Source organism: Sturnira hondurensis, unplaced genomic scaffold (assembly GCF_014824575.4).
Source record: "Sturnira hondurensis isolate 20B ecotype Veracruz unplaced genomic scaffold, ASM1482457v3 Scaffold0000780, whole genome shotgun sequence".
Taxonomy (NCBI): Eukaryota; Metazoa; Chordata; class Mammalia; order Chiroptera; family Phyllostomidae; genus Sturnira; species Sturnira hondurensis.
This window is the reverse complement of record NW_028073411.1, coordinates 20565583-20584272: the sequence shown is the minus strand read 5'-3', so window position 1 is coordinate 20584272 and position 18690 is coordinate 20565583. Positions and strand designations below refer to the sequence as shown.

The 18690-nt window shown below is 61.1% G+C and overlaps 1 protein-coding gene across 1 annotated transcript in view; it reads left to right on the top strand.

Annotated features, from left to right (window-relative positions):
• Positions 1–476: 476 nt before the first annotated feature.
• Positions 477–18690, top strand: part of SHANK3 (SH3 and multiple ankyrin repeat domains 3) — a 45587-nt gene continuing 27373 nt past the window's right edge. The window contains exons 1-14 of the mRNA XM_037048596.1: positions 477–861; positions 1196–1399; positions 2220–2291; positions 4023–4131; positions 4206–4357; positions 4449–4616; positions 4760–4876; positions 5235–5312; positions 6116–6182; positions 11668–11941; positions 12430–12444; positions 13439–13448; positions 14464–14632; positions 15615–15728. Of these exons, the coding sequence (XP_036904491.1) occupies positions 571–861; positions 1196–1399; positions 2220–2291; positions 4023–4131; positions 4206–4357; positions 4449–4616; positions 4760–4876; positions 5235–5312; positions 6116–6182; positions 11668–11941; positions 12430–12444; positions 13439–13448; positions 14464–14632; positions 15615–15728 (1840 nt within the window). The 5' untranslated portion in view covers positions 477–570. The remainder of the gene's footprint in view (positions 862–1195; positions 1400–2219; positions 2292–4022; positions 4132–4205; positions 4358–4448; positions 4617–4759; positions 4877–5234; positions 5313–6115; positions 6183–11667; positions 11942–12429; positions 12445–13438; positions 13449–14463; positions 14633–15614; positions 15729–18690) is intronic.

Below are 18690 nucleotides of genomic sequence, written 5' to 3'. Positions count from 1 at the left end.
CCGGCAGTGGGGAGCTCCGAGGTCTTCGCCTTCTCACCCCCAGGACCCGGGCAGGTCCGGCCCCTGCCCCATGCCCCGGCCTGGGGTGGAGTGCGGCGAGGAGGTCGGCAGAGTGGGGGAGAAGCTGCTACTCCTGGAAACTAATGCTCCTGATTTTCTCTCCCCTCCCTGCCTTTCCTCCTGGTGCACAACGGGACCCCCACCCCAGCTCCGGGAGCCCCGCACCGCAACCTCCGCGGCCGTCCGCGGACGCCCTCTCGCAGCCGAAGCCCGCGCGCGGCCCCAGCTGCTCAGCCACTCCCCCGCCGCGAGGCCTAGGGCGCCCCGCACCCCGGCACAGCCCCCGGGGCCCCCGCCCCGTGGCGCGGCCCCACCCTCCGCGCGAACCCTCTCACCGCGCCCCGAACCCCCACAGGCCCCCTCGCCCCCGCCCCAGGGCTGCCCTGAGGCCGGCCGGCCCCCCGCCTCCGGCGCAGCCCCCTGGCCGCCCCCGCTTCCCTCGCCGCGCAGGCCCCCTCCCCCCGCCGCCCCCGCCCCCGGGGAAGGCAGCGCCGCGCGGAGCCGGGGCCCATGCAGCCGAGCCGTGCTGCCGCCGCTACCAACGCCGCCGCCCCTGCGGAGCCCTCGGCGCCGCTGCCCCCCGCGCCGGCCCCGGCCCCAGCCCCCCCCGGCCCCCTCCCGCACGGCGCGGCCAACGGGGCTCCGGCGGGGGGCGAGGCGGGGCCGGGGCGCCCCGCGGAGTCCCCGAGCGCCCCTCTCCCTGCGGCGATCGGCCCCGGCCCCGGCCCCGGCGCGGGGATGGACGGCCCCGGGGCCAGCTTCGTGGTCGTGCGCGTAGGCATCCCGGACCTCCAGCAGACGGTGAGCCCCGCTGCCCGGGTCTCCGCAGCGCCCTCGCCCTCCTCATCCCAGCCCCCAATCCCACCCGCGCGCTGGGAGCTGGGCGCCGGAGACCCCAGGCCCGCGGCTACTCACCCCTCCCCCGCCGCCTCCGTTGGGACCCTCCCCATCACCCCCGCGGGGCGGGGCCCGGGAAGCACCGCCCTCAGGGCGGGGCCTCGCCCGCGGGCCGCGGAGGCGCGGGGTCCGCGGCTCGGGCTCCTGCGCCCGGGACTCCCGAGGGGACCCCGGGACTCGGTGCCCAGCGCGCCGCTTCGCAGGGCTGGCCGGTGCTCATGAACTCGCTCCACCGCAGAAGTGCCTGCGCCTGGATCCGACCGCGCCCGTGTGGGCCGCCAAGCAGCGCGTGCTCTGCGCCCTCAACCACAGCCTCCAGGACGCACTCAACTACGGGCTCTTCCAGCCGCCTTCCCGAGGCCGCGCCGGCAAGTTCCTGGACGAGGAGCGGCTCCTGCAGGAGTACCCGCCTAACCTGGACACGCCCCTACCCTACCTGGAGGTGAGCAGCGGGATGGAGGCGGGCGCGCGTGGCGCGACCACCTAGCTCCGCGGCATGAGCAGTGAAGGGCTCAGCCGTGAGGAACACCCGCAGAGGAGTCGTGTGGAAGCGGGGGTCTGCGTGCAGCGAGCGCAGGGAGTGATGTGTGTGGTGTGCGCGGGGCCTGTAGGAAACCATGTGTGCGGTGTGCAGGGAGCAGTGTGCCCGGCCTGCAGGCAGCTGCGTGCGGCGGGAGCTCTGAACGTGGCGCTGCAAGGTGGGGTGTGAGCCGGCGGGCACCCAGAGCGGGTGTGGAGTAAGCCAGCGCATTATCTGTGTGTTCATCTGCCCCGCTGCTGCCGCTCCAGGAAGGCGAAGCCAGGCGTTCCTCATTTGCTCACCCCTGTCTGCTGTGCAGGCCATCGAGTGCCTTGTTTGGACTGGGGACACAGACTAGCGGTGCCCTGAGTAATGAGCAATGAAATAGGCATTATGGTTGCTGAGCTCCAAGTGGGCTTGGCCTCTGTGGTGGCCCAGGGAAGTAGGGTCAGTTGTACTGAGAGGGGGTGTACCTGAAACAGGATCTAGGAAGAGATGGGGGTTTTCCTGGGACAGAAAGACCATGCAGGCCATGGACAGCTGGGTGGGTGTCTCCCCTGAGCTTGGTGTAGGCTGTGTCCTTGGCAGTGTGGATGGGATCTGTGCCTGGGGTGGGGGGTGTGGTTGAGGGTGGGCGATCAATATGAGGCCTGAGCGGCAGAGGACGCAGGGCTGGGTTCTGCGCGTGCTTCCCCTCAGCCCAGGTGGGCAGCTCCTCCCTGCCTTATCTTTTCCCGAGCAGTTCCGATACAAGAGGCGAGTTTATGCCCAGAACCTCATCGATGATAAGCAGTTTGCGAAGCTTCACACCAAGGTAGGGAGGCAGCCTTGGGGAGGGGACCATGGCCCATATTTCCCTGCCTTGGTGAAGACGGGGTTTTGTGATGTCAAAAATGTCCTTTAAAAGCTCCTCATTGAGGACCCTCCACCCCAGCCCTGCTCCCAGCCCCTCCACCCCAGCCTGGGGCTGACCACAGTCCCCCCAGCTTTGAGTCTGTCTCTTTTCTCCTGTGCTCAGAGTGGGTATAGCGGGGGGCTGGAGGGCTGAGCGCAGGCTCCGGGCATCATGACTGTGGGTGGGTGGTCTGGTGATGGGTTCCGGTCAGATCAGAATCTTGCTGACCCCTCTGGTCCTCCCTTGGCTTAGTGGGGGTGGGGTGTGACAGGGCACGTACCCCGGTGAGAGCCTGGGCAGGAGAGAAGTGAACAAGCACCTGATGTGGTCACTGGGGGAGAGCAAGGTGCCCAGCATGTGGTGGGTGCCAGCACTGGGCACTTGGAATTGGGCGTCTCATTAGCTGCCTCCTGGGAGGAACTGTTGCCCCATTTTGCATCCGAAGGTGCTGAGACCCAGAGTAATTGAGTGACCTGCTCACAGCTGTACAGCCGGTGAGGCTGGGGCTGCCCCCAGACCTGCCTGGCTGCAGGCCTTGTGGACCAGGGGACATTTGCTCTTCTCTGGAGCCGAAAAGAGGCCTCTGAGCAGGGTCACCCCTGTGCCCCAGTGACCCCTCTGTGACCCCTCTGCAGCCACTCCGGGCCTACAGAGACTGCTGTGGAAAGGTCTCCCCCCCTCCATCGGCCCCTGTGTGGCCCCGCCACCCTTGGTTTCTCCTGTGGTTCTTACTGTCTTCTCCCAAAACTGTCCTCGGTGACCCACAGGACACAGGTGACTCTTAACCTTCAGTGAGTCCCACCCCTTTTTAGGATGAGTCTTCAGTCTCTGCCTTCCTGGGCCCCAGCTGCCCACCATCACGCCACCCACCTTGGGTGCAGCTGAGGTCTCCTCAGTCCTCCTGACCTGAAGTGACACGAGGAGACCTCCTCCTGGGGCGCGGTCCCTGTGGCGCCCTCTCCTATCCCTGGTGTGCACGGAGTGTCTCTGGATGGCCTGGGGCCTCCGGCCAGGGCTCAGGGAGGCTTTTTCTTTAATGCTTACTTTTTAAAAGTTGATGTTATTTTTTAAGACCTCATTTACTTATTTTTAGACAAAGGGGAAGGGAGAGAAAAAGAGAAGGAGAGAAACATCAATGGGTGGTTGCTTCCATGTAGCCCCTACTAGGGACTGGGTCTGCAACCCAGGCACGTGCCCTGACTGGGAATCGAACCTGTGATTCTTTGGTTCACAAGCCGGCACTCAGTCCACTGAGCCACAGCAGCCCGGGCAGAGAGGCTTTGTTGGGTGAATTCACATGTGATTAGGCAAATGAATGAAAGACAGGCAGAATCCTGTTGCAGGAGGGACCCCTGCTGGTGGGGCGGGGCCTCTGGGGGAGAGGTCTTCCTTGGGGTGAGTGCCTGCCTGAGAAGGATGCGCCAGAGAAGGAACCAGCCCCCTTGGGAGCCATGTGGCTACGGGGCTGGGCCCCGCCTGGGTGGCCTGGGCTCTTCCAGGCTGGGCACGCTGGGGCACTGGGGCCCAGCAGAGGAGCTGGGCAGGGCAGCAGGTCTCCACAGGGGGCTGGAGGCTGGCTGGTGGAAGGTAGGTGTCAGTCAGGAGCTGGTGGCTGTGATGCGGCCTGACCAGGGTGGTTGGGTGTTCCAGGCGAACCTGAAGAAGTTCATGGACTACATCCAGCTGCACAGCACAGACAAGGTGGCCCGCCTGCTGGACAAGGGGCTGGACCCCAACTTCCACGACCCTGACTCTGGAGGTGAGATGCAGAGCAAGAAAGGCCATGGCCGTGGAATGCCTGGGATGTAACTTTCCTATGTTCTTGGAACCCAGAGTGTCCCCTGAGCCTCGCGGCCCAGCTGGACAATGCCACGGACCTGCTGAAGGTGCTGAGGAATGGCGGTGCTCACCTGGACTTCCGCACGCGCGACGGGCTCACTGCTGTGCACTGCGCCACCCGCCAGCGGAATGCAGAGGCTCTGACGGTCGGTGCCGGGGTCCTGGCCTGGAGGGGCCTGTGGGCTGGGGTGGGGAGGAAGGGGGCCCAGCATGGACACTGTGGCTCCTCCCTTTCAGACCCTGCTGGACCTGGGCGCTTCACCTGACTACAAGGACAGCCGTGGCCTGACGCCCTTGTACCACAGCGCCCTGGGGGGCGGGGACGCCCTCTGCTGTGAGCTGCTCCTGCACGACCATGCTCAGCTGGGGACCACTGACGAGAATGGCTGGCAGGAGATCCACCAGGTGGGCAGCCCCCTCTGTCCAGGCGTGCGAGGGTGGGGCGTTCTCGGCTCTCTCTGCAGGAGAGGGCATTCCCAGCTCTATCAGCAAGTGTGGGGGTCCCAGGCTCTGTTGGGGCCCCCAGCAGCACCTCCCTCTTCCTCCAGGCCTGCCGCTTTGGGCACGTGCAGCACCTGGAGCACCTGCTGTTCTACGGAGCTGACATGGGGGCCCAGAACGCCTCGGGGAACACGGCCCTGCACATCTGTGCCCTGTACAACCAGGTGTGCCCGCAGGTGTACGTGTGTGTGCACAGTTGACCCCAGGCAGTGACCACACGTATGTGTGCCTCTGACCCTGTGCCCCTCCGTGCATGCGTGTTCTGCGTTCTGCAGTGAGCTGTGGCCCTGAAGGCCTATGTGGGCACGCCTGTTCCCTGGAAACGCGGGTGTTCTGAGCAACTAGGTGTGAATGGCGTGCGTCTGGGCCCTCTGGGCCAGGTGGGACGTGATGTGTACCCCTGACCTACTCCTCCTGTGTTAAGTGTGTGGGTGGGGGGGGTGTGCCCCGCACCCCTGTGCACGCGCCCTGTGTGTGTGTGTGTATGTCACACCCAGACCCCTCCTCCAACCCCTCCGACAGGAGAGCTGTGCTCGTGTCCTGCTTTTCCGTGGAGCCAACAAGGATGTCCGCAACTACAACAGCCAGACAGCCTTCCAGGTGCAGGCGAGGGGCCGCCCCAGGGGGTGTCTGCCTGGGTCTTTGTGGCTCAGGTCTGTGGGCCTTGGTACTTCCCTTGAGGCAACTGCCCCAGGGTGAGGTGGGGGACCCAGTGGCCAGCAGTGATTGGCTCACAGGGGCAGTCACTGCTGAGGGTGAGCTCTTTCACTTCCGGGGAGAGAGGAGGGTCTGAGGACGCTGGGACCAGGAGAGAACAGGTGGGCCTGACCTTCCAGGGGTGGTTGGGCCAGAGGGGTGGTCCCCACTCCTGACTTGATTTGGGTAATGTTTCCGAGCCCTTTCTCTGGCCCGGTTTGGTTCTTGGCACACGGATGACTAGGTGGGCAGGGTCCACGTGGTCTGCAACGTGTGGGAGCAGTTGGGGACCTTTGGACCATGGAGGCAGCTGGGGCCTACAGAGGAGATACGGGGAGACCAGGTCAGGCCACTGCGTTGTCCAGCAAGGATGGCTGTGGTGGGCCTGTTGGCACACCAGATGAGTGACAGGGACAGGTGGGAGGCAGTGGGGGGCCACAGCTGAGATGGGAAAGGTGGTGTGTGTAGAGAGTGGGTGGGGGGATCAGTGGGCCCCAGGGTACCTCAGACTGTCCTGGTTTTAGCTCTGAAGGTCTTATGCTTCAGGAGATTCCTGGGTCCAGGGCAGATGAGGGGTGGTGGGTCAGGCAGGGGTTGGATCTGAGCTCAGGGCCACCATCCCCAGGAGACAGGAGCCTGAGAAGGCCTGGGCCCGGGGGTGGAGAGGGTGGTGCCACTGAGCCCCCCCCCCCGCCCCGTCTCCACAGGTGGCCATCATCGCGGGGAACTTTGAGCTGGCGGAGGTCATCAAGACCCACAAAGACTCAGACGTTGGTAAGTTCTGCCCACCCAAGAGCTGGGTGGAATGTGGGTTTGTGGGGGGTTCTTGGGGGTCCCTGGGGACAATACAAGGGAGCCCCCGTGCCCAGGCCTCTTCTTCCAGCTCTGCTGCCAGCTGTACTCTGTGTCGTCAGTTCATCCTTGGCCCCTGCAGGTAGAGGGAGTATGCTGAGGGAAGTGGACAAAGGGTCAGGGTCAAGGTCAAAGGCATGGTTAGCTCAGAGCTGCTGGTTGGGGCCAGCCAGTGCTGGGTGTAGGTATTGGCTGAGGTTGAGAGGGGTTGAGGTTAGGGTCAAGCCTGTCTTACTGTCAGGTCCTGTGAAGGGCCTGCCAGGGGTGTGGGACGGTGGCTACCAGCTCCTGCTCCTCAGCATTTCTCCAGACTGAGAGCTGGGTTCAGTGGCCACAGTGTACCTCCTCCAGACATGTCACCTCCGTGTGCTCACAGGAAACAGGCAGGGATGGGGGTGCTGTCCTCAGGGCCAGTCGCGTGCACAACTCGTGGTCCCAGAAGAAAAAGCAGGGCGAGCCACCGAGTCTCGACTCCAGGGCAGGAAGGAGGATGGGCACAGCCATCACAGGTGGCTTCGAGGAGGTCCCCAGCCACTCCCAGGTCATTGGTGGGTGTGGGGCTGGTCTGGGGCCTGTCCTCAGAACCCTTCTATCCTGCCCTGGTGTGGGGTGGCTGGGGTCACGGGAGTGGGTGAGCCTCCCCTTCTGGAAAAGGTATTTTCTGGCCAGAGGCCACCCCTGCAGGCACCTGGCCGCAGAGGGGCTCCCTCCTGGGCCCCCGTGTCCTGGTGGCCCAGGTGTCTCCACCCACGGCTCAGTCTGGGATACAGACTCCCAGGTGACCTCGAGGTCACTGTCAGGGCTGGGGCTGAATTTTGGACTGGGGCTGAGATTAAAACCGTGTTCGTCGTTAAGGACTTTTTTCTGTAGCGCCTCCCCCGAGTGGACCACCCCCAAGAAGATTCGGTGGTGGGCCTCTGCTGCCCCAGGTGGGGTGCACATTGTGACAGCGATGGCGGGCCCGGGGTGTGGGAGGCTCAGGGCAGTGGGGCGCGGTGGGGGCCGCGCCAGCTGAGAGACAGCTCTGTTGGGCTCGAGGCTGGAATGAGGGGCAGGAGGCAGTTCCAGGCTGGCTGGACCTGTGTGCCTGCAAGCGGTCGGTTGTTCTCCAGAAGTACCTGGGCTTGCGGATATGCGAGGTGTCTTTTCTGCTTGTGGTCATCTGACCATGGGAGAACTGCCAAGGCCTCTGTGCCTTCAATCCTCTTAAGCAAAGGGGGGCTTTTACAGCGATTTGCACCTGCTCCTTACCTCTGCCCTCCTGTGAGGCTGGGTTCTGTGGGCCCGGACTCTGGCTGTGGCCTCCATCCCTCTGATGGGAGGGAGGGGCTTGCCTGACCCTGGCTGAGTGTGGGAAGGCCCTTGCCGCCCCTCATTTCTGTGGTGTGGACAGAGATGCTCAGGCTCTTGGGGGCACTGAGACCGCCACGTACCGCTTGTCGCACACGATGGGGGTGGGCGGTGCAGCCCTGAGCTGCAGGGTGATGTCATCACGGGCATTTACTGTGCACCCTGTTGTTACCTTTTGCTTGTCTTTTGCTTGTCCCCACTGGAAGATACACTTACTGATTTTAGAGAGAGGGGAAGGGACAGGGGGAGAGAGAGAGAAAAACATTGATGTGAGAGAAACATCGATCGGTTGCCTCCTGTACGAAGCCCCTGACTGGGGACTGAACTCGAAACCCAGGCACATGCCCTGACCGGGAATCAGTCCTTAGATCATTCAGTGAACTGGATGGTGCTTCAACCAACCGAGCCACCCGGCCAGGGCCCTGTTATCTTAACTCACCCTGTCAGCACCCCGGGCCGTGATTACTGGTCCACGTTCACAGAGGAGGAGACTGAGGCACAGCAGTTAGCCACAGAGCCTGTCTTCAGACTTAGGCCGTGAAGGGGTCTGTGCCTGTCGCCCCCACCCCCCTGCACCCCTTCACTGCAGGAGCACTCCCTCAGTGACAGACATGATTGCTCTGTCCCATCCTAGCCCAGGGACCCTGGGGGCGCTGCATGCAGAGAAGGAGCCGGAGCTGGCTCCTTAAACCCACTCCCTTCCTCTGCCTCAGGCTGGGACCTGTCAACCTCAGGGCCTCTCAGCAGCCCCACCTGCCCCTCCAGACCGACGGGCCTGAAGCGGGGGCCCCTGGCCTGGGAGCTGCCCCCTTGGGCCACTTCAGCCTGCCCCCGCCCCCGCCACGTGCAGTTTCAAGCACCCGCTCTCACACGTGTGTCCCACAGTGCTTGGACCGGGGCACTGGGGAAGTGCAGCTCACATCTGGGTCACAGCTGACTCCGCGGGTCTGGGTGGTGCCCGAGAGCCTGCGTCCGTCACGTGGCCCAGCGTGCGGAGCGGGAGCTGGGACGGGGCTGAGGAACAGTGCCCGGCAGGCCAAACCCAGGCCCCAGGCTGCTGTTTTGTTTCTACATTGAGGCCTTAAACTGAGGATTTAAATTTCATTTAACATTAGATTCACATAATGTAAAATGAGCTATTTTAAATTGAATAATTCAGGGATATTTAGTACCTTCCCAATGTTGTACCACCAACTTTATTGAATCCCAAAGTATTTTTATCCCCTGAAAACCCTATAAAATCAAGCAGTGAGTCCACATTCCCCTCTCTCAGCCCAGGTCAGCCACGAACGCCTCCTGTCTGTGTGGCTTTACCTGTCCCGGGTGTTTCACGTGGACAGAACCTCACGCGCTGCGCAGCCCTTGGTGTTTCAGGGTTCATCCAGGCCGTGGGATGTCACATTCCTTCTCGTGGCCAAGCGGTGCACCCCAGTTTGTACGTGTGACTTCTTGTTTCTGCCGGCATCTTCCACGGACCCTTGGAAGGGTTCTGCCTCTTGGCTGTTGCGTGTGTGTGAGCATGTGTGAAAGGTGTTTGCTTGAATACCTTCTTTTACACTGTGTACTTAGGAGTGGAATTGCTGGGTCATGTGACGGTGATTCTATATGTAACTTTTTGAGGAACAACCAGATTGTTTTCCGCCATTTAACACCTCCACCAGGAATGTGGGAGGGCTCCACATTTGTCCGGTCCTTGCCAACACTTGTTCTTATCCGTTCTTTTAAAACTGTGTACAGCTCTTCTGATCAGTGCGAATCGATCTCTCATTGTGGCTCTCAGGTCGCGTTTCCCGAAGGCCGACGGTGCTGCGCGTCTGCCCTGTGCCGTTGGCCACCCGCTCTTTCATTGGAGAGCTGTCTGCTTACGTCCTCTGGCCGGCGCTTGCTCACTCGCAGAGTGGGCTAGGGACCGTTCCTTCCTCTTCCCTGGTTTGGGACAATTGGAAGAGGGCTAGTGTCAGTTCTTTCAATGTTCGGTAGAATTGATCAGTGATGCTGTCTGTGATGCTGTCTGGTGCCGGACTTCCCTGAGGTGGGAGATTCGTGATTATTGATCCAGGCTCTGTGCTTGTTGTGGGCCTGTTTAGACTTTCTATCGCTTCTTGAGTCAGTTTTGGAAATCTGTCCGCCTCATCCAGCTCATCTGTTTGCTGGCATTTACTCGTCCCGAGTGTTCTCTCCCGTGTTCTTTCAACCTACGAGATGGGTGGTAACTCTGTGCATTTCATTTCTGACTTTAGTTATATGTGCCCATCTTTGCTTGGTATTCTCTGTCTAGCTATTTTGTTGATGTTTTCAAAGAAACAACTATGGTTTCATTGATTCTCTCTGTATTTCTATTTATTTGATTTACCTTTGTCTAACCTTTATTATTTCTTTTCTCCTGCTAGCTTTGGGTTTGGTTTGCTGCTCTTTCTCTAGTTTCTTTTTTTTTTAAGATTTTTTATTTATTTATCTTTAGAGGGGAAGGGAAGGAGAGAGGGAGAGAAGTATCAATGTATGGTTGCCTCTCATGAGTCCCCTGCTGGGAACTGGCCTGCAACCCAGGCATGTTCCCTGACTGGGAATTGAACCGCGATACTCTGGTTCACAGGCCGGCGCTCAATCCACTGAGCTACACCAGCCAGGGCTCTTTCTCTAGTTTCTTAAGATGTGTAACTAGGACACGGAGTTGAGACCTCTCTCCTTTTTAGATGTAGGTATTCACCGTTATAAATGTCCATCTTAGTACCACCTTTGCTGCGTCTCCTAAGTTTTGGTGTATTACAGCTTTCGTTTTCTCAAAGTGTCTTCTAGTTTTCCTTGTGATTTCTACTTTGATGCATTGGTTATTTAAAAGTGTGTTTAATTAAGACATATTTGTGAATTTTCAAGGTTTTCTTTCTGTACTTCGATTTCTAGTTTCATTCCATTGTGACTGGAGAAGATACTTTGTATGCTTTTGGTCTTTTAAAATTCATTGAGCCTCGCTTTGGTCTATCCTGGGGAACGTTCCCTGGGCATTTGAGAAGAATGTGTATCACGCTGTTGTTTTGTGGGCTGTTCTCTCTCTCCCCCCGCCCTCTGTCTCCATACAGACACAGACACAGGGTCCAGCAGAAGTAGCACTACTGTGTGTGGTACATGATCGTCTCACACGAGACGGACGGCAATGTGAACACTGCACCTCCAGGGTTGCGTGGGGTGCTTGAGTGTGATGTTATGTTACAGAATTGCATGCTTACGATTTCAGAATAAAATGTTTTTGTGTAATCAAAAAGGGGCATTATTTGTGCCAGACCCTGTATATCTCTTGTTAGGTCTCCCGATTCAAGTCTTCTATGTCCTTATTGATCTTCTCTCTAGATATTCTGTTCATTATTGAAAGTGGGGTGTTGAATTCTTACTGTAGAACTATCTGTCTCCCCAAATGTGTCAATGTTTGTTTCGTATTTTTGTCTGATCCTCTGTTGTCCGATGAATACACATTAACAGTTGTCAATCCATTGACGAGTCACCACTTTTATTACGTAATACTCTCTGTCTCTTGTAACACTTTCTATCTTTAAGTCTATTTCGTCTGGTAGCAGTATCGGTATTTTTATCTCTTTTGGTTACTATTTACATGAAATATCTTCCTATATCCTTTTATTTTACTTTTTAACACCCACTTGTGTCTTTGGAAATAAGGTCATTCTTTCGTAAATAGCGTATAGTTGGGTCATGGTTTCTTAATCCTTATCTGCTTTTTGAATAAAGTTTTATTGGAACTCAGCCACAGCCATTGCTTCCACACCATTCGTGGCCATTTCTGTGCTGCGGCTGCCATGCTGGGTTGTGCAACGGAGACTGCCGTGTGCGGCTCACAATGTCTGGCAGGGCGACTCAGATTTTTACTACAGTTTGCCAGCCTTGATGGGTCTAGACTGGGCGGCCCCCTGTCCTGGTCTTCTCGGGACTGAGGCAGTTCCCAGGACATAGGATTTTAGCTTTAAAATCTGGAAAGCCTGGGCAAACCAGGACAAGATGGGCACCCTCTCTGGCAGCCCGGAGCCTCACCTATGTGCCCCCTCTCCAGTTCCGTTCAGGGAAACCCCCAGCTATGCAAAGCGGCGGCGGCTGGCTGGCCCCAGTGGTCTGGCCTCCCCACGACCTCTGCAGCGCTCAGCCAGTGACGTCAACCTGAAGGGCGAGGGGCAGCCGGCAGCGTCTCCTGGACCCTCGCTGCGAAGCCTCCCCCACCAGCTGCTGCTCCAGCGTCTGCAGGAGGAGAAAGACCGGGACCGGGATGGTGGCCAAGAGAAGGACGTTGGTGGCCCTGACGAAGGCAGGGGCAGCCAGAGCAACATCGGGTAGGAGGCGCTGGGGGCCCTGGCAGGGTCTGGGAGGGTGGGTGCCAGAACCAAGGCTGAGAGTAGCCAGCACAAGGCTGGCAGATGTATGGTGCCTAGCACCTGTGTAGTGGGGGGCTCAGGCTTGGGCTAGGGGGTCCCAAGCCCCCCCCCGTCACACCTCCCTGGGTGGGGAAGGAAGGCAGGTGCTGTGGCCTGGGGCAGGCTCCCTGATGCTTCTCTGTGGTTGGAACTGGACTGGCCCCGGGGACAGTGGGTGGCTGAGGAAGCATGCTGGGAGGAGAGGGTCTGGTCAGCGTGAGCGACGGGGCTCAGAGAACCAGGGGCATGTGAGGGGTGTGGCATCCCCAGGCTCCAGGGCGGGGAGCCGGGTTGGAGCCTGCGGGTTGTCGTGGCTGAGCAGTGGGAGTGGGAGGCGGGCCCTGGCTCTGCAGACAGTGGGCCAGGGCCTTGCACCTGCTGGCTGTAGCCTTGGACAGGTCAGCCAGTCCCTCTGTGCCTGGGTTTAGGGTTAGTCCCTACTTGTAAGTGAGCGGGACTAATTCTTCCGAAGTTGTTTCCTTCTGGAAGCCTTCTGAAACCCGGGCCGGTGAGGGGTCCCAGCTGGGAGCTGCTGGCCCACCGCCGGGGCAGCCACCAACACTGGTTAAGGTGTCTCCCCGCCCTGCACTCAGAGGGCAGGAACCACCAGCCTGCTTCCTAGTTTCCCCAGAGCTCAGTCACAGGGCAGGTGCTCAGGGGACATGATCGAGAGGCAGTCACACAAACATCACCCTGTTTTTGTGATGACAGCTGGACCGGGTCATCTCAGCCTTGACCCTGCATGAGGCTGTGCTGTCAGGGCCGATTCACAGATCGGGGTCCTCGCTGAGGCTCCCGGGGGAGGGCCGGGGTTCGGCAGGAGCGTGCCCTTCACCATCGTCCCCGCTCCTGCCGTCTTGATTTGTGCTGCTGTCTCTGTCTGTGTGTCTTGCCCAGACCCCAAGACCGTCTGCCCTGCCCCAAACAGTATCTGTTCTTCCCGAAGCCTTTGCATGCCCCATGGATTTTCCTGAGGGTGGGATGGTCAGGTGGCCGGAAGAACCAGCTTCTGCATGGCTCTGTTTTGCAGAGGGTGGCAGCTGCGTAGGAGCTGGTGGATGCCCTGCTTTCATTTATTTTTTGTGCATTCATTCACCTTTCAGCAAACACAAAACCAAGACCTGCTCTGTGTGGGGCTCCGGCTCACTGCTCTGTGAGGATGGCAGAATTACCCGTATTATTTTAATGCAAACGTTTAGTTGGTGCCTAGGTTGCCCGGAGTGGTGGGAACCAACAGCACAAGGTCCTGAAGGTTTCAGAAGGACTTGGACAGCTGGGTCCAGCACAGAGAAGCAGTTAGGTGGGCAGGGGTCCCGGTGAGGGGGCCGCCCTGTGAGTGGCCAGGAGAGGGCCGAGGCGGTGGAAGCATCTGAAAGGAGAAGGTTTCTGGAGGAGAGACCGCTTTGGTCCCAGGAGACAAAGTGGCATTTAAGCTGACTTGGGGGGCCTGGAGGTGGGGGGCTCCCCTTGCGCCCTCTGTTGGCAGAGCCTGGCACAGAGCCCCCTAGGCCCTCAGAAATGTGGCCCCAGAGTCCCCACCAGCATCAGAGAGCAGGGCAGAGAAAGGTGGGTCTGTGGCTGAGATACAGCACCGCTGGCTGGAATGGCGTGATCAGAACCGTCCAGATGGTGGGCACGCCGACCCGAACAGCTGGGAGGAGGGACAAGGAAGTACCCGAGTGCGTGAGGGGACTGGAGCTGATTCTCAGTCCCACAGAGCTTTGCTCTTGTCTGAGAATGTGGACCTGGCCCGCTCAGGCACTGGGGAGCCAGTGCAGGCTCCACCGGTGGAGGACCGAGGCCTCAGGCTCGCTGCCCAGGTGGGGACAGCGGGCCGGGTCGGCCGGTCAACACAAGTGTGCATGGGCCTCAGGGGCAGTTATCCAAGGAGGAGAGGACACGGGTCTGGAGGGGGATTCAGGCGCCCCAGACATGGCAGCAGTCAGGTGTGAGTAGGGGGAGGGGGTGGGGTGGAGGGCGCAGACCCGCTCAGGGATGGAACCTTCGCCAGGCGGCTTTTCCGCTGTCTGAGGCGCACCAGTGTTCCCCCAACCTGTCCCCGGGTCCCACCTGGTCGCTCCGACCGAGTCCCGCCTCCCCTTGCCCGCCCTCTTGTGCTCGACACCCCTCCGCCCTCCGAGCACCGCAGTCCCCTCGCCCCGTGGCCTGCCCCCCGTGGGGGCGCGCGGGGGGGCCGCGGAGGAGGCGGGGAGGCCGGCCGCCACCGCCCGCAGAGGGTGGAGTCGGGCCGCGGAGGAGGCGGGGCGCGCGGTGATCCGCGGCATGGAGCGAGCCCGGCGCGCCCGGGAGCGCAGCCCCGCGGTCCCGGAGCCCTGAGCGGGCGCGGCTCGTGCGCTGGCGGGAGCGGGCCGGGCGCGGCGGCGCGGCCCATGGAGCGGCCCCGGGCCGGGCCCCCGGCGGGCGGGCGGGCGGCGGCNAACCCCGCGCCCGGCCCCGGCCCCGCGCCCCCCGCGCCCCCCGCGCCGCCGCCCCGGGGCCCGAAGCGGAAACTTTACAGCGCAGTCCCCGGCCGCAAGTTCATCGCGGTGAAGGCGCACAGCCCGCAGGGCGAAGGCGAGATCCCGCTGCACCGCGGCGAGGCCGTGAAGGGTGAGGGGCGCAGGGGGCGGGGTCGCGGGGGCGCCGAGCCGGGGCGCCGCGATCGTGTGCGGACTGATGCCATTTTGGGGTCTCCCTGGGCACTGGAGCCAGGGTGTTCATTATGGGATGCGTCTGCCACTGGGGATCCTTTGCGTCGTTGTGAAGGGCTCCGTGTCAGGGAGGGCGTCTCTGTTTGTGGGGTTCCTACCCACCCTCTGTCTTTATGGGCTTCCCGCGACACCACAAGCTCGCCTGGTTTGGGGGTGTTTCTGTGTCACGGGGGCTGGCGTCATTGGGATTCTGTGTGTTCCAAGGACCCCATCCCACTACAGAGTTCCTTATAATTGTGGGGTTCCTGTGTCACTTCTGGGACTTCTTCACTGGAAATCCCTGTGCTCTGCGGGGGCCCTGGGCCACTGAGGGGGTGTCTGGGACCAGTAGGTGTGTGTCTGTGTGTTCCGAGGGTTTCTGTCACTGGGACTCCTCTGTCCTGGGCACCAGGGGCCGTGACAAGCTGCTCTCAGCCTGGGCTCTCAGCAACACCGGGGCCCTGTCCTCGTGGTGCTGTGTGTCCCAGGGAGCCTGACCCCCTGGTCAGACCTCTCCGGTCCATCTGTGGCCTGATCCCCTGGCCACAGACAGCCATCCTGAGTGCTTGGCCCCCAGGGAGTGGCAACAGCAGGATGGGTGGGAGGAGGGGGCCTCTGAAGGGCAGGGGCAACACCGTGGCCCCTGCCTCTGCCTCCTGCCCGCCTCGAGTGTGTCCATCTGTGTGTTTCTCTGTCCCCCACGTGCCCATCCTGTGCTGCGCCCATCTGTTTGTTTCTGTTCCTTGTGGATCCCGAAATCTTTCCAGGGAAAAAGCCGGGAGAGTGAAGGGAGGGATTGGAGAAAGGGTGTGGGGTGGGCGGGCAGAACCTTAGCCTGAGGGGGGGTGGGCTCTCCTGCTCCCGCTCCCACCTGACTGCCTTTCTGGCTTCTGTCCCCCCAGTGCTCAGCATTGGGGAGGGCGGTTTCTGGGAGGGGACCGTGAAAGGCCGCACAGGCTGGTTCCCGGCCGACTGCGTGGAGGAGGTGCAGATGAGGCAGTATGACGCACGGCATGGTGAGTGACCCTCACGTTCCCTGGGCTGGTCCCTAGCCCCCCTTTGAACTTGCTTGAAGCTGAATCCAGGTGGATATTCAGAGAAAAGCCAAGGGTAAACTCAGATACACATTTGGAGTGAAGCAAACCGTGTGCCCGACAGACACACAGCACGCACACACTCTGCATGTACGTACCGACACTTCACAGCAGTGGAGACACGTGTGATGTGCCCACAAGACACACACATGTGAACTCGAGTCTGGGGATGCCAAGTGTGTCTCCCAGTGACCCCACACTCCCCACACACGGTCCTCACAGAAACACTGGTACGTCGTGGGGTGCATGATTCCTGCGTGGCTGGCAGACAGGCAATGAGGTCAGTGTGAGTAAAGAGATGTGTTTCCAAAGTGGACAGATTGTCCAGGTGGGCCATGCAGGGAGGCCTGGATCCGCCAAGAGGAAATGAGGCCAGGTGGGCCCGGAGGGCCTGGGGGCAGCAGGCGGAGATGGCCTTGGCCTCCAGGCAGGGCCCCTCTGGCGGCTGGGGCCTGAGGGGGTCCTGGCAGTGCCGAGGGTTTCTTTTCAGTCCTCAGGCCTGATGGCTGGTGGGGCAGGGAGTCCTCTCCTGAGTGGTGGCCAGTGGGGGTCACCAGTGGTATCTTTGGAACAAAGGTTCCAGGCCCCTTCAGGGCTTTGGCCCAGGGCTGCTGTGCTCTCTAAACTTGGTGTGAGAGTTTCCAGGGGGCGGCTGCCCCTGTGGCCTGGACCCCTGCCTGCAGTGGACTGTGGTCGCTGACCTGCTCCTGAGCAGGTGCCTTTACCTGTTGGCTCGGTTGTTCCCTGCCCTGCCTTCTCCAGGTGGCTGGGAGTGTGGAAGGGACACGCCCCCGGGTGTGTGCCGAGGGAGGGTTGGCGGGGCGGCCTGTGTAGGTGGGAAGTGATTCCGGAGTTTTGGGCCTTCGTGCCAACCTGATGGGGGAGGGGAGGGGAGAGGGAGGCGGGACCTCCAGACCTGTGGAGCTGAGAGGGGCTCTGCCCTGCCCCTGGGTGGGCGGCGAAGGGCCTGGTTTGAGGCCTGTGGCTGCAGGGCTTGGGGAGGGCGGGAACCGAGTCGGAATCCAGGAACAGCATGGTAGTTGTTTGACCTGTGTCTGGGGAGAGGGGCACAGCAGTGGCCGCACGGTGGTTACACCAGGGATGTTTATATATGGCCAGGCCTCAGGTGTGAGCCATGAAGGTGCTTGTGCAGGTCACACCCTGGGTTGGCCTGAGGGTCAGGAGGGCTTCAGGGCAGAGGCAGTGGAGCTGAGCGGTGGAGGAGAGGAAGGGGCCCTGCCAGGTGGTCGGGCGGTGGCGGTGTCCGTGTCCGACCGGCAGAGCCAGTGTCCTAGGGGGGCTGGAAAGCCACGCCCCCCGAGTGCTGGCTCGGAGAGTGCTTGGAACGGTGCCCGCCGCCCCCCGTGCTGGTGTGCCTGTAGGCACTTCACACACAGGGATCGACCTGTCCTAGCTGAGCCAGGACGGTGAGTGTTGCTCCGGTGCCAGAAGGGCTGGTCCCATGGCCCAGGAGGCAGAGTTCTCTTTGTGACGCTGCAGTGGCTGCAGGGTCTGTGCTTGGACAGACTCCGTCCACCGGCTCTGGGCAGGTGAACCTGTGCGTGCAGGGCTGGCGGCGGCGGGGCTGGGCTGGGGCGTGAGGCCTGCTGGGTGGCTGTGCATCCAGGAGGATGACAGTGGGACTGGAGTGTGTGGCAGGCAGAAGGAGACAGGGTGTCGTCTGGAGTGTGTAGGCCATTCCAGGTTAGGGTGAGGGCCAGGCGGGCAGATGGAGGCAGTGGCGAGGGGTGGGCAAGGTGGAATTAAGTCTCAGAGAAGGGAGAGTGTGCTCGGTGCCCTGGTGCAGGAGCTGGAGGCCTCAGGCGGTTGCAGGGCTCTTAGATGGGGGTGGCTTTGGGGCTTGTCACCGGTGAGAATGTCAGGAGGTATCTGGGTAGACGGGAGCATTTTGTGCGTGGACAGAGGGAGAGAGGCCTGTGGAAGCTGCCTGCCTGGATGGGGGAGTAACGTCTGCCCTCAGTGCAGGCTGGGCCTGCCAGCCCCTCTGGACAGAGTCTGATCCGGGACCCAGGGGCTGGGTTGTGCCAGAGGCAGCCCAGGAATGAGCACCTGCTTCCAACAGGCTTGAATCCAAAGAAAGATCTGTTTCTAAGACTGGAGTGGGGACAGAGAGGAACTTAGAGGCCAGGAGGGGACGGTGTGCCAGCACTCGGGGCAGGGTGATGCCCCGGGGCAGCAGCGAGGGGCCTGCTGCAGCCCCTGCCTGGAGCAAGGGTGAAGCAGTCACTGCTGCGGCTGGACGAGCTGAGTTGGGGGGGGGAGCAGTGAGGCTGCTTCTAGGACACCTGGAAAGCTGTGGCTCCGCAGCCGGCTCCCCTCCCCCACCCCTTCCCGCCCTCCCTTTCTTTCCAGTACTTGGGGGGGGGGGGGTCATGCTGCGTGTTTTCACTTTGGATGGCTTTTATGTGTCTGATTAATGAAACTGGGAAGTGAATTTGTGTTATGTAATAAATACAATTTGTTTGGTCGACAAAATCTAAAAATGGGAGGCCAGGGAACTATGGAGTTGGGGTCCCTTTGCATGCCAGTGCCATGAACGTGGCTGCCATTGGGTCGGCATGAGGAGGGTGTGGTGGAGGTGGGGAGGGTCTGGCACGCAGCCTGGGCAGTGAGGAGGCCTGGCCCGGATGGCGGGTGCAGGGGCGTCCTGAGGGTCCCGGTCCTGAGAGGCAGTGTGTGGCAAGAGAGGAGAGAGCAGGTCAGCACAGGGGAGGGTGCCGGGGTGACAGAATCACAGGCCATCGGAACCCAGGAGACCCTCCACGGTGTACTCTCCTGCTCTGTGAGGAGAGGCTGACTGGGCACCACCGACCTACTGAGGACATGGGGTGGTGGCAGAGTCCTGAAACCCAGACCGGTACTG